Here is a 12,548-nt window from a genome sequence, read left to right on the forward strand (position 1 = left end):
TAAATAATAAATTCAATTCTATTCTAAATCCGGCCCACGGATGGTCTGGGAATCAGCGTGTTTTTACATGAGTAGAATTTGTGCTTTTATTTAAAATGTATCTCTGGGTTATTTGTGGGGCATAGGAATTTGTTTATCCCCCCTCAATAAAAAATATAGTCCAGTGCCCCCCCCGGCCTGAGGGACAGTGGACCAGCCCCCTGCTGAAAAAGTTTGCTGACCCCTGCTTAGAGTCCCCGCTCAACGATCAGCTTGCATGGCCACTTTTAAGACCACAAGGGGCGAAGAGCCAGTGCCTCAACCCCCCCCCCCCAATAGCAAGTTCTGTCACCAATTTGGGGCTGGGTGATATCTGGTTTTCAACACTGCGATATATCACCAGAATGGTTTTAACTATATGAAAGGCGGCATACAAATAAAATGAGGGCAATGATTTTATTTATTAAATTTCTATTTCACCCTTCATCTGAAGATGACAATATGATGATGATGATACTGATTTGCTTAGTTTGTAAAAGGGAACACCAGGCCTACATTAACATCGCTGCTGCAGGATGGTTCTACTAACAAGGAGAGGAATGCCACTCTGTACCTGTATTCAGCGCCCCATCCTTTAACAAAACTCATCCTTATGGTGCACATTCGGGTTAGCTGATACACTGCTTCAAAGCCCTGATTTACAGACTGAGCCAAAAGAGCAGCAAATTCCTGGTTATTAAAGATCTTTAGGTTGCAGCCTACAAAAAAGGAAAAACAGTAAAAGGATGAATGATCGGTACCACTACATTACACACGTTTAAGTGATTCAATCACACACAGACACCCCAACTTTTTTCAAAATGTCTTTTCCTTAGGCATCACGGCAAGGCAAATAAATACATTTCAATACACTGAAATGATGGCTGATCTCTGCTGGTTATACACCTCTTACCTGGCGGGATTTTGCACACGGTTGCCGGATGCCAGCCATATCTCTGATTACAATTGGGGCTCTGAACAAAGATTGCGCTATCGCTTAGGCACTCAGCAAAAACCTCTCCGCCAATGTAATACAGGCGCACTCCCCTCCCTAGAAAAAGAAAAAGGACATTAAACAAACAGAAGCAGCTAAAATTTGCCAGATTCAACATACTGGCAAGCGTAAACGGTCTTGTTTGGCCAATCTCTGGTTACATATTTTCTGGATGCTTGTGCTCTTCCAGTAAGCACCTGCTACTCTGCTGCTTAGTTTTGCTTTACTGCCTGTTGCTCATTCTTCATATATTTTAATATATATCACTAGCAGATCTGAGAGGCCCCAAGATGCAGTGATATAAATGTACCATTCAGCTACTGTACAAATGACCTACTGTGCTGCCATTACCTAGATGAAGAAATAACAATTTAAAAAGAAGAATGCAATGGAAGGAACTGTTATTCAGCAGATCAAGGGAAGGAGGTTAGAGGAAGCAGGAGAGCCGCTGGAATACGTGGCGAGAAGTACATACCTATGTGCCTTCTTGTCATCTCCACAGTGGCGTTTCTATTAACATTGGAGAGCAAGCCTAGGCAGAATCTTTCAGAGTTTGATGGATCCGTAAAGCCATCTACAGTAAGTGAAGGCTGTGACGCATGGAAGGTTTCTCCCACCCTCTGATTTAATTCATAATATGCTATAGAACACCAAAAAGCAGGCTCTGAGTAGGTAACCGGCTGCAGGTCTGGAAGGGAAAGAGGAAGAATTCTTGTGGTTAACCTGTATTAATGCTGCACTATCATTTGGCAATAGGAAGCTAGTCAAGGCTATACTCCCCAAATCCTCCTCTAGTTGAGCTCCTTAAACAAGGCAATTTCCTTGACTTCTGTTAGACTTCTCAAAGAATTCTTAGCTGCACATTGTGTTTGATGCAGTTTCCTTCACTGGCTTAAATAAACATTTAATTGACTATTGTTTGAGCAGAAAAGACATAATATACCGTATTTTTCGCTCCGTAAGACGCACCTGACCATAAGGCGCACCTAGAGGGGGAATGCAAGAAAAAAAATATTCTTTAAAGGGAGCGCTGAGCAGAGCCTGTATGCATCCCAGGCTCTGCTCAGCGCTCCCTTTCACGAGCCGCGTGGAGCGTGTGTGCGGTGCTTGCAGGCTTTTCCCCGAGGAGTCACTGATGGGCTGCCCTTCTCCGTCCTCGGGGAAAAGCCCCCACACACTCCGCACTGCTCTTGGGGGCTTTTGTGGGAGGTGGGGGAAGTGACAGAGCCGTGCACTCTCTCGCTTCCCCCACCTCCCGCAAAAGCCACGGATAGCCGCGTGAAGCCTCCGCAGGGCAGCGGGATGAAGGCTCCCCGCTGCCAGGCGGAGGTTTTGCGTGGCTAAGCCAGAAGCTAGAACAGCTAGAGGGAGTGCTGCGCAGCACTCCCTCTCACTGTTCTGGCTTCTGGCTTAGCCCGCGAAGCCTGCATTCGCTCCATAAGACACACACACATTTCCCCTTACTTTTTAGGAGGGGAAAAGTGTGTATTATAGAGCAAAAAATACAGTAATTCCTTCAAAACCTCTGCATTCTGCATTTCCTCTCGTGCGACAGATCCAACAAGCTTAACATATTTTTAATGCTAATTTACAAGTCTCCAAAACCTCTAGTTCTCTCCAAGTTGCCTCAACACACTGTGTGTGTGTGTACACACGTACACACAAAATTAAAGGCATGTTCTTGTCTGGAATGCTTGATTTTTCCAAATGCTCCACATCCAGAACACCTTGTACTATACAAGACATGCTTCGTGACATACCGTCAACCACCTCTACGTTTCCCATGATCAAAAGAAGGAAGCAATTACATTATGTACTGTGGATCCTAACACAGCAATATTCAAGTTTAAAGGTGCCCAAAATACAGAGTCAACCCTCAGAGAAAATATTACTAGAAGATGCTGAATCAACTAGATATCAGTTCAGCAGTGCCTAGTTTTCAAGAGATTCTAAGGGCAATCTTAATCATAGGTCATAGAACTGCAGGGATCCCAAGGGTCATCTAGTCCAACCCCCTGCAATGCAGGAATCTCAGCTAAAGCATCCAAGACAGATGGCCATCCATTCTCAGCTTTACAAACTCCAAGGAAGGAGCGTGTACTACCTTTCATGGGAGTCTGCTTCACAAACAGCTCTTACAGGTCAATATGATATAACTGTAACCACAAAGTATGTCCCTATAATAGATCAACTACCAGCCAAAATCGACTGCCAACAAATATTTCTTTGCTCCTCCCCAAACCATTCCACACTGTCAACTAGGACAAAAAAATAAACCAGGCAATTCTTCCCTTTCCATTTATGCCAAATAGTCTGCCTGACTATTTCTATTAAAAAGTGGCAGACCACTGCACAGTCCAGTAACCTCTCACAAGGGCTGCAGTAACAGAACAATATGCTTTTTTTAAAAAAAAATAACACCCCAGAAATACAGAAAGGGATTTTATTTGCGGGGGGGGGGGGGTGAATGTAGCAGAGTGGCCAAGTAACCAAGCCATGAACAACAAAAGCCCTGAGTCAAATCTCACCCCAACCTTGATCACCCCATCAGGAAAGGCCCTCTATGCCTCAGCTTTCCCATATAGGATACAGCTGACATTACAAATCTACCTTGGAGGACTTTTCAAAGGACTGCCAAGAAAGAATACAAAACAGCTACAACACTAAAAAAGCACTATTCCAATGCTTTGAATATTGCAGTTACTTTAGCCTGCAAGTATGTGTCCAGAAGATATTCCACATACTGCTTATTTATGAACAGCACATTACCCAGTGTGTCTACTCAGCAGGTTACCAAAAAAGCCACCTGCACAACATTGTTCAAGCATAGAATACACTTTGATTAAAACACACAAGACAGCAATTAAACCATAGGTGCGCGCCCATACTTAAAACATGACACAGGAAAGGTGCTTAAAATAAAATTAAAAAGAGACTGTCTCTGCTAATCCCCGCACCCCAATAAACCACTTCTCCCCATATTCTGCAAGTTAATTCCACCTGCAATGGATTCTAATATAATCAACCAAATGCAAGCACATTTACCTCATTTATTATAAAGAAGTGTTCACAACTTACCCAGGCTGTGATTGACAGGAGAGAGTGTACTGGGAGACAGCTCTGCTGGAGATCCTGAGGAATTAATACAAAAAAATGTTAGTTCACAACAAAAATTCACTTTAGTAATCACATTTGGAGGCTGTGCCAGCAGCAGTTTTGAGGTCCTGGGACCCGTTTTCACTAGCACAATCCCATGTTAGATTTACTCTGAATAAGCTACAATATTGCTACTGTTCAGCAAAAGTATATTTTGGAAAGTGAGCCAAAGGCAAGCTTTTTTCTAACTTGACAAATGCCAGTGACCTCATGCCATATACCCAGCAAATATTGTCCCTGTATTACAAAGACTGAGAAATACCCATGTTTGCAGCCTGGGATGGAGCATTTGCCATAACTGAAGGCGAGCAGAAACTGAACCGTTTCCTCGGCTAACTTCGGTTGGCTTACTACTTAAGCCTACCCCTATCAGGAGTAGCAAAACAAAACAAAAACCCAAGGTTATGGGATCAGGGTGGGGGGACGGACACACACAAAAAACCCCATACACATAACACCATCAAACAAGCTGATAACCTGTGCTTTCGCCACTACATAATTGCTCCGCAAAGAAAAAGACAAAACTTTGCAAGGTTAGTCCTACGACAAGCACTGCTCTTTGATCTGCACACAATACAATTCATGCCTCTTGACACATTTCAAGACTTCCCAAGCAATGACCCACATTCAGCGCAGAGTATCTTTGCAGACATTTATCTCCACAACACTTCAACCTCTCACCAACCACAGCATCCTCATTTTGACCCTGGACACTGAAGGCCACGCTGCCCCTTGCTTATATGAAATAACTCAGGCACAGTACAGTATTAAGAGGATTTGCACTAAACTCAAATGGTTGCCTGGCCACTTGCAGAAACTAAAGGTCTGGTTTAGACACAACAACTGCTTGTTGGACTAGGGCTAGTGCACAGTTTAAAACGGATAGCCCTTCTTTTTTGCTGCATCCAAACTTGGCGAAGTGAAGCTCACTCAAACTACAGCCTGTTAACAAATTGGGGTATCAAAAGCCAGGCTTGTTTCTAGTTTGTACTTGTAACAACCGGGGGTTTTTACATCAGAGCTGGGCCCCAAGATCTGCCTCTTTCCTGCTGTGAAGAGGTGTGCAGCTGCCTCACTCCCTTCCTTTCTTAACAGAGCTACTGGTTCTATAGTAAGAAGGAAGACAAAAGTAGCCTGCACATGTTACATTCTTCCCACTTCTTGCCTTCAAGCATACCTTGGGGCTGAAAAGAGGCAGTGCGGTGTGGTAAACCTCCTTTACCAACCACAGTTACTGCAAAAGCTTCACACCTTTAGGGGGAAAGGGATCTTGAGACACGGATCCATGCTTTCGTAACCTCAACTACTACAAGGGGCACAACTCAAGACAACCCATGAAGGCAACTTGAAAGCTGCAGCTAGTGCGAAATGTACCTATCAGCTGATACAATTGGAAGTGGAGTCATATTCCAAGGAGTGAACTGCCAGTCAGCCTGAATTAAGGCTGAACCCCATGTTGAGACACAATTAGATTTCATTTTGTTACTGTAAGCCGCCTTGAACAGTGGAAAGGGGGGCACAGAAATGTTTTAATAAATCTTCATCAGTACAAAGGGAGGTTTGCTAAGCCCCCTTACATATTTAAAGTCTTCAGTAAGAATTAAGACCGTTACCTGTATCCATGCTTTGGTTCAACTGCTGGTCACTGGTTTCTCCATCTTCGCTGATATAGCCGGGCGGTGGTGTTTCTACCAAAAGTACAATCAATGAGCCATTAAATGAAAGGGTTCTCTCAGGGTCGTGTACAACCTGCCCACGTTAAAGCTTTCGAAATTTGCAGAATTAAAGAGTGCACACAGCCTTTATTTTATAAATTGCAGGGGATCTCATTATGTCACTGTCTATGTTACGTGAGGAAAGAGGAATAAAACCCACCAGCCACCTGCCATTTCCCCTGCTCTCTAGGCTACATGCCCCCTACACTGTGGATGGATGGATTTCTAGCAGACCTGATTGAAAAACAGGCCAATCTGGGTGCACCACAAAAAGGGGTAGATTATAACCAGCCCGAAGCAAGCCAAATACCAACTGACATGCCAATGGGCTCTAGTCTTCCAGGGAGAAAACAAAAACACCTCTCATCTTCCCTCCTCCCTTGGGAACAGGTACTGTAGAACATGAAGTATATGACAACCTAAATAGCTTCAAAAAAAAAAAAAGATGTTAAGAAAAATGAATCAATGTATATCCAATAATATCTAAAGCATACGGGATCTGTTTCCATAGTGTAGATTCTATCTGCCTGCCACAACACTGCAGGTGGCTTATACGTAAAATATAAGAGACTAGAACAATCACAAAGCCAAATCAATGTAGGGCATGGGTAGGCAAACTAAGGCCCGGGGGCCGGATCCGGCCCAATCGCCTTCTAAATCCGGCCCGCGGATGGTCCGGGAATCAGCACGTTTTTACATGAGTAGAATGTGTCCTTTTATTTAAAATGCATCTTTGGGTTATTTGTGGGGGATAGGAATTCGTTCATTCTTCCCCCCCCTCAAAATATAGCCCTGCCCCCCACAAGGTCTGAGGGACAGTGGACCGGCCCCCTGCTGAAAAAGTTTGCTGACCCCTGATGTAGGGGAACAAACTGTGGCTAAACAGGGTTAGAGGCACATCAGAAGTTACACAGATTAAAGCCTGGAAAAAGAAGACGCAACACTTCTTTGGTTTACAAATCTTCAGGAAGACGATTGAGATGTGTCTCTAAGCAGAAAATGCTGGGCCTGAGGTCTCTGACATCCCATAGCCAAGAGAGCGAGGAGGGGTCTATCTGCAGATCTTAAAGGACAAGAGGGCTTCTATGTAAGAAGTACTCTCAAATATATCCTGGACTCAGCCTATACAGATTGGAACCTTGAATTAGGCTTTGAAGAACAGAACAAGAAAGCAGAATTTAGTACATGTTTACTGTCTACACATTAAAATCTACTAGAAGCCTGAGTGGACTGTGCCTCTTATCCTAAATCCAGGATGTTAGCAGATGATCAAATGTCAAGTCCATTCCCAACAATCCACTGATACCAAACTCAATTGTGAGTTGGGCGGGCTATCAATCCTGATAAAAGATTCTGTTGAAAGCTGAACAGGCTTCTAAAGGGTCAGAGAAGCTACCACCAGCACAGCCGCTGCAAAGAAACTCAAATCCTGGGGTGCCCTACCCTCCTCCCTGCATTATTTGCTTTTTCTTTGGTTGTTGTACTTGAAATTAGTCCTTCAGATGGCACGAGGCCACTTGTCACGCCATTTGCTTTCACATAATACCTGGTATGTAATTGCTCTGTGGTTCAATTCCTGCTGGAAAGTTAGTGTTTTCGGGAATGGAATGAGTATAGTCATCAAGTTGTGGAAGTTCAGTCAGAATCTCTGTATGTCGTGGTACGAGGACAGGAGGCAGAACTGGGAGAGGAGAAACAAATTCCAAAAAAATGTTAACGAGACTGCCTAGATTTGCTATAGTTTTGCTAGATTAGTGCAAACACTAAGTTGCATCAATCCTATCTGTGCAGTTCTACGGATGTTTACTTGGAAATAACTCCCACTTTGGGACTTACTTCAACAGACAACCACAGAATTGCACAGCTACTGACTTGGGTAAATAGGTCTTACTGAAAGGTAAGCGTGCACAGGATTGCAGCCTCAGTATGTTAGGTAATATCAATTTCAAACAGTTATAATGACCAGATGATCAGTTTTGTTTCAAGAAAAAAAAGACAAAGATAAATATTAGGTAGGAGAGAGGCCACAAGTATCCAGTATGGACAACATGGCAAGCGATATCTCCCTTGGAATCAAGCAGGATGTATTTATTTTTTAATTCATTTTATTTAATAAATTTTATGAACAACTTTTGAAAACAAAACATACCGTATTTTTCGCCCTATAGGACACACCGTCCCATAAGGCGCACCTAGTTTTTTGGGGGGAAATAAAGGGGGAAAAAATTATTCTCCCCCCAGGCGCGGGGCTGGGGCGGGGGAGGCCCGAGCTTCCCCTGACCCAGCCCCCAAACAGGCAGCTCTCTGCAAGCCGTGGGAGCCCAGCGCTGGCTCCCGCTGTTTGCTGAGAGGTCCGCAAAGCCTGGACGCGCTGATCTCAGTGCGCGCAAGCTTCTGCATGCTGGCAACTCTCCGCAAGCAGCGGGAGCGCTCCCGCTGCTTGCGGAGAGGTCCGTGAAGCCTGGAGAGCGAGAGGGGTCGGTGCCCACCGACCCCTCTTGCTCTCCAGGCTTCAGCGAAAGCCTGCATTCGCCCCATAGGACGCACACACATTTCCCCTTCATTTTTGGAGGGGAAAAAGTGCGTCCTATAGGGCGAAAAATACGGTAGTTAAAACCATGCTCAGGGTGGTTTACAACATGAAAAAACACACAATTACAAGGATAACAAAAGTAGTCATAAACAATAAACATAAAAAAATCACAACCCAATTAAACACTTTTGACATAAATTGTGGTAAGCTCTAAAATAAAGGTACAAAAAATTAGTATCAAAAAGAGCAACAACCTGCCCCGCCCCACAAGCAAACAATACCCCAACCCAAAACGCTGTTCAGCGGCCTCAGCTTTTGTAGCTGGAGTCAATCAGGGCCCCATCCTTCCAGGCCAGGTGGGAAAGGGCTGCAAAAAGCCATTTCCTTAAATAAAAAAAGACCTGGGTTCAAATCCCCTATTCATTCAGGAAGCTCCTTGGAGGTGACCTCCAATCCACTGCATTCTGCACCAGCTGAAGCTTCCAGTCTTCAAAATGTAGCCCAAGACAGAGGAGACTCCAGCTTTCCAGACTGGATTTAAGCTGCACTGTATCTAGATAGGCTGACTGCTAGCTCCGACCCTAGGTTGATAAAAGACACTACTAGTCAACAACGAATGTGAAGCCAACCCCCCAAACTATGAACCTGACCTTTCAGAGAGAACGCAACCCCAGCCACAACAGATATACGAAGGGTCGTTGGCTCGGCCTTCGTCTCTTGGCTCTCCGTTCCATAGGTGCTTTCTCAAGCAGAAAAGTTTAAGACGGGCAGTCATATTTATTTCCCCTTCCTCCATGGAGTTTTGGATATCATGGGCATTCCCTGTTTTTAGTCATAACCACTCTGTGAATTACTGTATTTTTCGCCCCATAGGGCGCACTGGCCCATAGGACGCAACTAGTTTTTTGGGGGGGAAATAAAGGGGGGGAAATTATTTTTCCCCCCCAGGCGCGGGGCTGGGGCGGGGGATGCCCAAGCTTCCCCCAACCCCAGCCCCCAGAGCAGGCTGCTATCTGCAAGCCTAGGGAGCCCGGCGGGAAGTCGCGCCGGTCTCCCCAGGCTTGCAGATATGTGTCCCCCGAGCTTGTGGGGCTGGCGGTGGGGAGAAGCGTGCTTCTCCCCAGCACCAGCCTCCAAACCAGGTCGGGGAACAGCGGGATGGCGGCGCTCCGCCTCCCCGCTGTCCCCCGAGCTTGTGGGGCTGCCCGATATCTGCACGAAGCCTGGGGCGCGCTCTGCAGCGCGCCCCAGGCTTCGGGATGCAGGCTGCTATCCGCAAGCCTTGGGAGCCCGACGGGAACTCCCGCGGAGCTCCCAAGGCTTGCGGATAGCTTCCTGAAGCCTGCATTGCCCCATAGGACGCACACACATTTCCCCTTCATTTTTGGAGGGGAAAAAGTGCGTCCTATAGGGCGAAAAATACGGTACGTTTAAGGCTGGAAGACAGAGGGTGGCCCGAGGCCAACCAATGAGTTTTACAGTCAACATCTGACCCCTTGTTTTCTCAGCTTTGTCCAACATTCTGTTACAGAACATAAATCCAACTAGGACAACCAGGGTGCAAATCCCAACTCAGCAACAAAGGTCACTGGGCTGCCTTGAGCCAGACATTATTTCCCAGCACACGGCTGGGTTGTGAAGATAAAGCAGGAGTGGAGACGCAACATTCTAAGCTCCCTGTACAAATGCCAATAAAAAAATTAAATGCATGCACCTCTTTTTGCTACTGATGCTTGAACTTTTACTGGTGGAAGCCACAAGGGAGACGCACTCCAGGTAGTAGCTGCTCACTTATGGAGTCCACTCTCCAGATATGAATAAAGGCTGAGCATACAAGTCAGCTTAGTGGCTATGACTAAAAAAGTAGGGGGGAGCCTTTAAGCTGTATGTGCACTTATGTTTAAAAGTACTGTGTTTTGCTCCGAGTCTTTGCAACTGAGAACAAATAGTTTTGAAAGAGACGCTCTGCTGCCCTAGCTGCAAGCATTTTTGTTAACATTTTGCAATTCCAAACTATCCTGGGAGGCGCCAAACACATGCATTCAATACAACAACAATGCCTTTCAACATTTAAGCACCATTGTCCGATTAAATTTTGGATTAGCTCTCACTCAAGCTCTTGGAATTCCAAAACAATAACATGGACTCCTTTCACTTCAGCTTTGCACACATTGTTAGTAAGATTCTTAGCAAAAGAAGCCAGGGCAGCAGACACCGATACACCAAGAGCAGCTTGCCATCTTCCTACCTGGAGTCTCCACTCTCTGGTAATGGTAAGGGTTTACGCATACTTCGTCCTTTTTAAGATTAAAAGCATATTCACAGTTTTCAATTGCCTTAAGTTCATGGTGACTGTGAAGGTCAGGCCAGCGCCACAAACGGCAGTAAATAACATGTGGCAATCCTTTACGGTGGGATACTTGCAGGCGGCCATCAAGAGACCTAAAGGGAGGAAAAGTATTCCAGAACATTTAGGGAAGTTCTCAGGAAGCACATATAAGCCAAGATATTCCGTATCATTAGCATATACAGCACCTCTCATTGCCACCACCCCTTTAAACCAGAGAGCCAACAAAAGACATTTATGATGTTCTCAGGTAAGAGGTAGTGTTATCGTTAAAGCATACACTACTATTATTGGCACTTGAAATCAAGGAGTCCCTGGGTGACAGGGTGCGCTGGTGACAACGACTGCACATCTAAGCAAACAGTACATTACACTTACAGATAGGTAGCTGTGTTGGTCTGCCATAGTCAAAAAAATTTTTTTCCTTCCAGTAGCACCTTAAAGACCAACTAAGTTAGTTCTTGGTATGAGCTTTCGTGTGCATGCACACTTCTTCAGATACACAGTGTATCTGAAGAAGTGTGCATGCACACGAAAGCTCATACCAAGAACTAACTTAGTTGGTCTTTAAGGTGCTACTGGAAGGAAAAAATTTTTTTAGTACATTACACCTAAGCCTGCTCACCATGGATACTATGCTACACTTTAGTTGACGCTGCTCCTTGCTTTAAGCACATCTCTGTCATACAAGATTGCGCGTAAGGTTACAGCAGTCAGATCTCCAAGCAATCCACATCACTTCCCAACCTGAAGCTTGCGTTCGGCATACACTGGGCTTGCTTGTGGTTTCACGGTCGGTTCCTCGCACCCCTTGCTGCTACCAGTTGAAAAGGTTTGCTAGTTTTAAGATAGACTGCCTAGGCCTACACAAATGCAGATGGTTTATGACTCATGGGATGGGAAAGACAAACCTCAGTACACAATGCGAGTAAGGGTGACATGGAAAAAAAACCATCAAAAACCTAAACAAGCTGCTCACTCCCCAAGTTGTGTCCCACACCTTCCGTAAGTCTCTGAATGCACATACCTGATCAGCTAACCCCACGCCCCGCCAACCCCCCCCCAGTGTGCAATCTGTTTTAAACACACACACACTTGCCCCCAATTCTTATTAAACAAGTACAGACCATATGCTTGCATCCCCCACCCCACCCCAAGTTTCCCCCTTTTCAGAACGGCACTGATGTGGAGAGAGGGTTTTTTTTTTTCCTTTTCCAAAATTAGAATTTCATTGGTTAAAACATCAGCTGAGAACACTTAAGGCAAAATCAGTTTTTTTAAAAAATGCTTTGCTGACTAGGAAGCATTTCCACTAGACAAGACCCTTGAAAGCCAACCCTCCCACAAGATCTCTACAATGAGACACAGGGCAGAATATTCACCTGGTTTGTTCAGAGAAGCTGTATAGGCCTGTGGTATCCCACTGATCTATCGTGTTTGGTGTACTCAGTCCCCAAATTTCAGAGCAAGTGCTGTGTATAAAATTGAAAAAAAACAAAAACAAAAAAGTTGATGTGAATATGGAAGCATGGTTATTCAAACTACCATGATGTAAAGACATGGGGGGAATGTACAGAAAGCTTCCTTTCACATAGAAGATGCAGCTTTTCTTAAGCCTCAAACGCTGTATATTCTATATGAAGAAGGCCAATAAAATGGAACATGTGATTCAAGGTAAAATGATGTTTCCAAAAAGGTGAACAAGTTCGCTGGGTTTAAGCAAACAGCATACTTTGAATATACCTTAAAACAGGCAAAACCTCCTCAACGTGGCAGTACACAATA

At 44.9% G+C, this 12,548-nt stretch overlaps 1 protein-coding gene and 1 long non-coding RNA gene across 6 annotated transcripts in view; both read right to left on the reverse strand.

The window, feature by feature from the left end:
* Positions 1–12,548, reverse strand: part of LOC310744513 — a 294,405-nt gene that overhangs the window by 105,163 nt on the left and 176,694 nt on the right. The gene's annotated exons all lie outside the window — the stretch shown is intronic.
* The window catches only part of SMAD2 (SMAD family member 2), a 39,893-nt gene that overhangs the window by 3,305 nt on the left and 24,040 nt on the right, over positions 1–12,548 (reverse strand). For 4 of the 5 annotated variants that reach the window (XM_083575762.1, XM_083575764.1, XM_083575763.1 and 1 more), the window contains 8 exons: positions 12,146–12,235; positions 10,665–10,858; positions 7,430–7,564; positions 5,782–5,856; positions 4,091–4,144; positions 1,488–1,700; positions 932–1,069; positions 593–737 (listed from right to left, as the gene is read on the reverse strand). In XM_083575762.1, coding sequence (XP_083431888.1) covers positions 593–737; positions 932–1,069; positions 1,488–1,700; positions 4,091–4,144; positions 5,782–5,856; positions 7,430–7,564; positions 10,665–10,858; positions 12,146–12,235 — 1,044 coding nt within the window. The remainder of the gene's footprint in view (positions 1–592; positions 738–931; positions 1,070–1,487; positions 1,701–4,090; positions 4,145–5,781; positions 5,857–7,429; positions 7,565–10,664; positions 10,859–12,145; positions 12,236–12,548) is intronic. The other variant, XM_083575766.1, reaches the window with a different exon arrangement.

The sequence above is a fragment of the Podarcis filfolensis genome (assembly GCF_964270895.1).
Source record: "Podarcis filfolensis genome assembly, chromosome: 11".
Classification (NCBI taxonomy): domain Eukaryota; kingdom Metazoa; phylum Chordata; class Lepidosauria; order Squamata; family Lacertidae; genus Podarcis; species Podarcis filfolensis.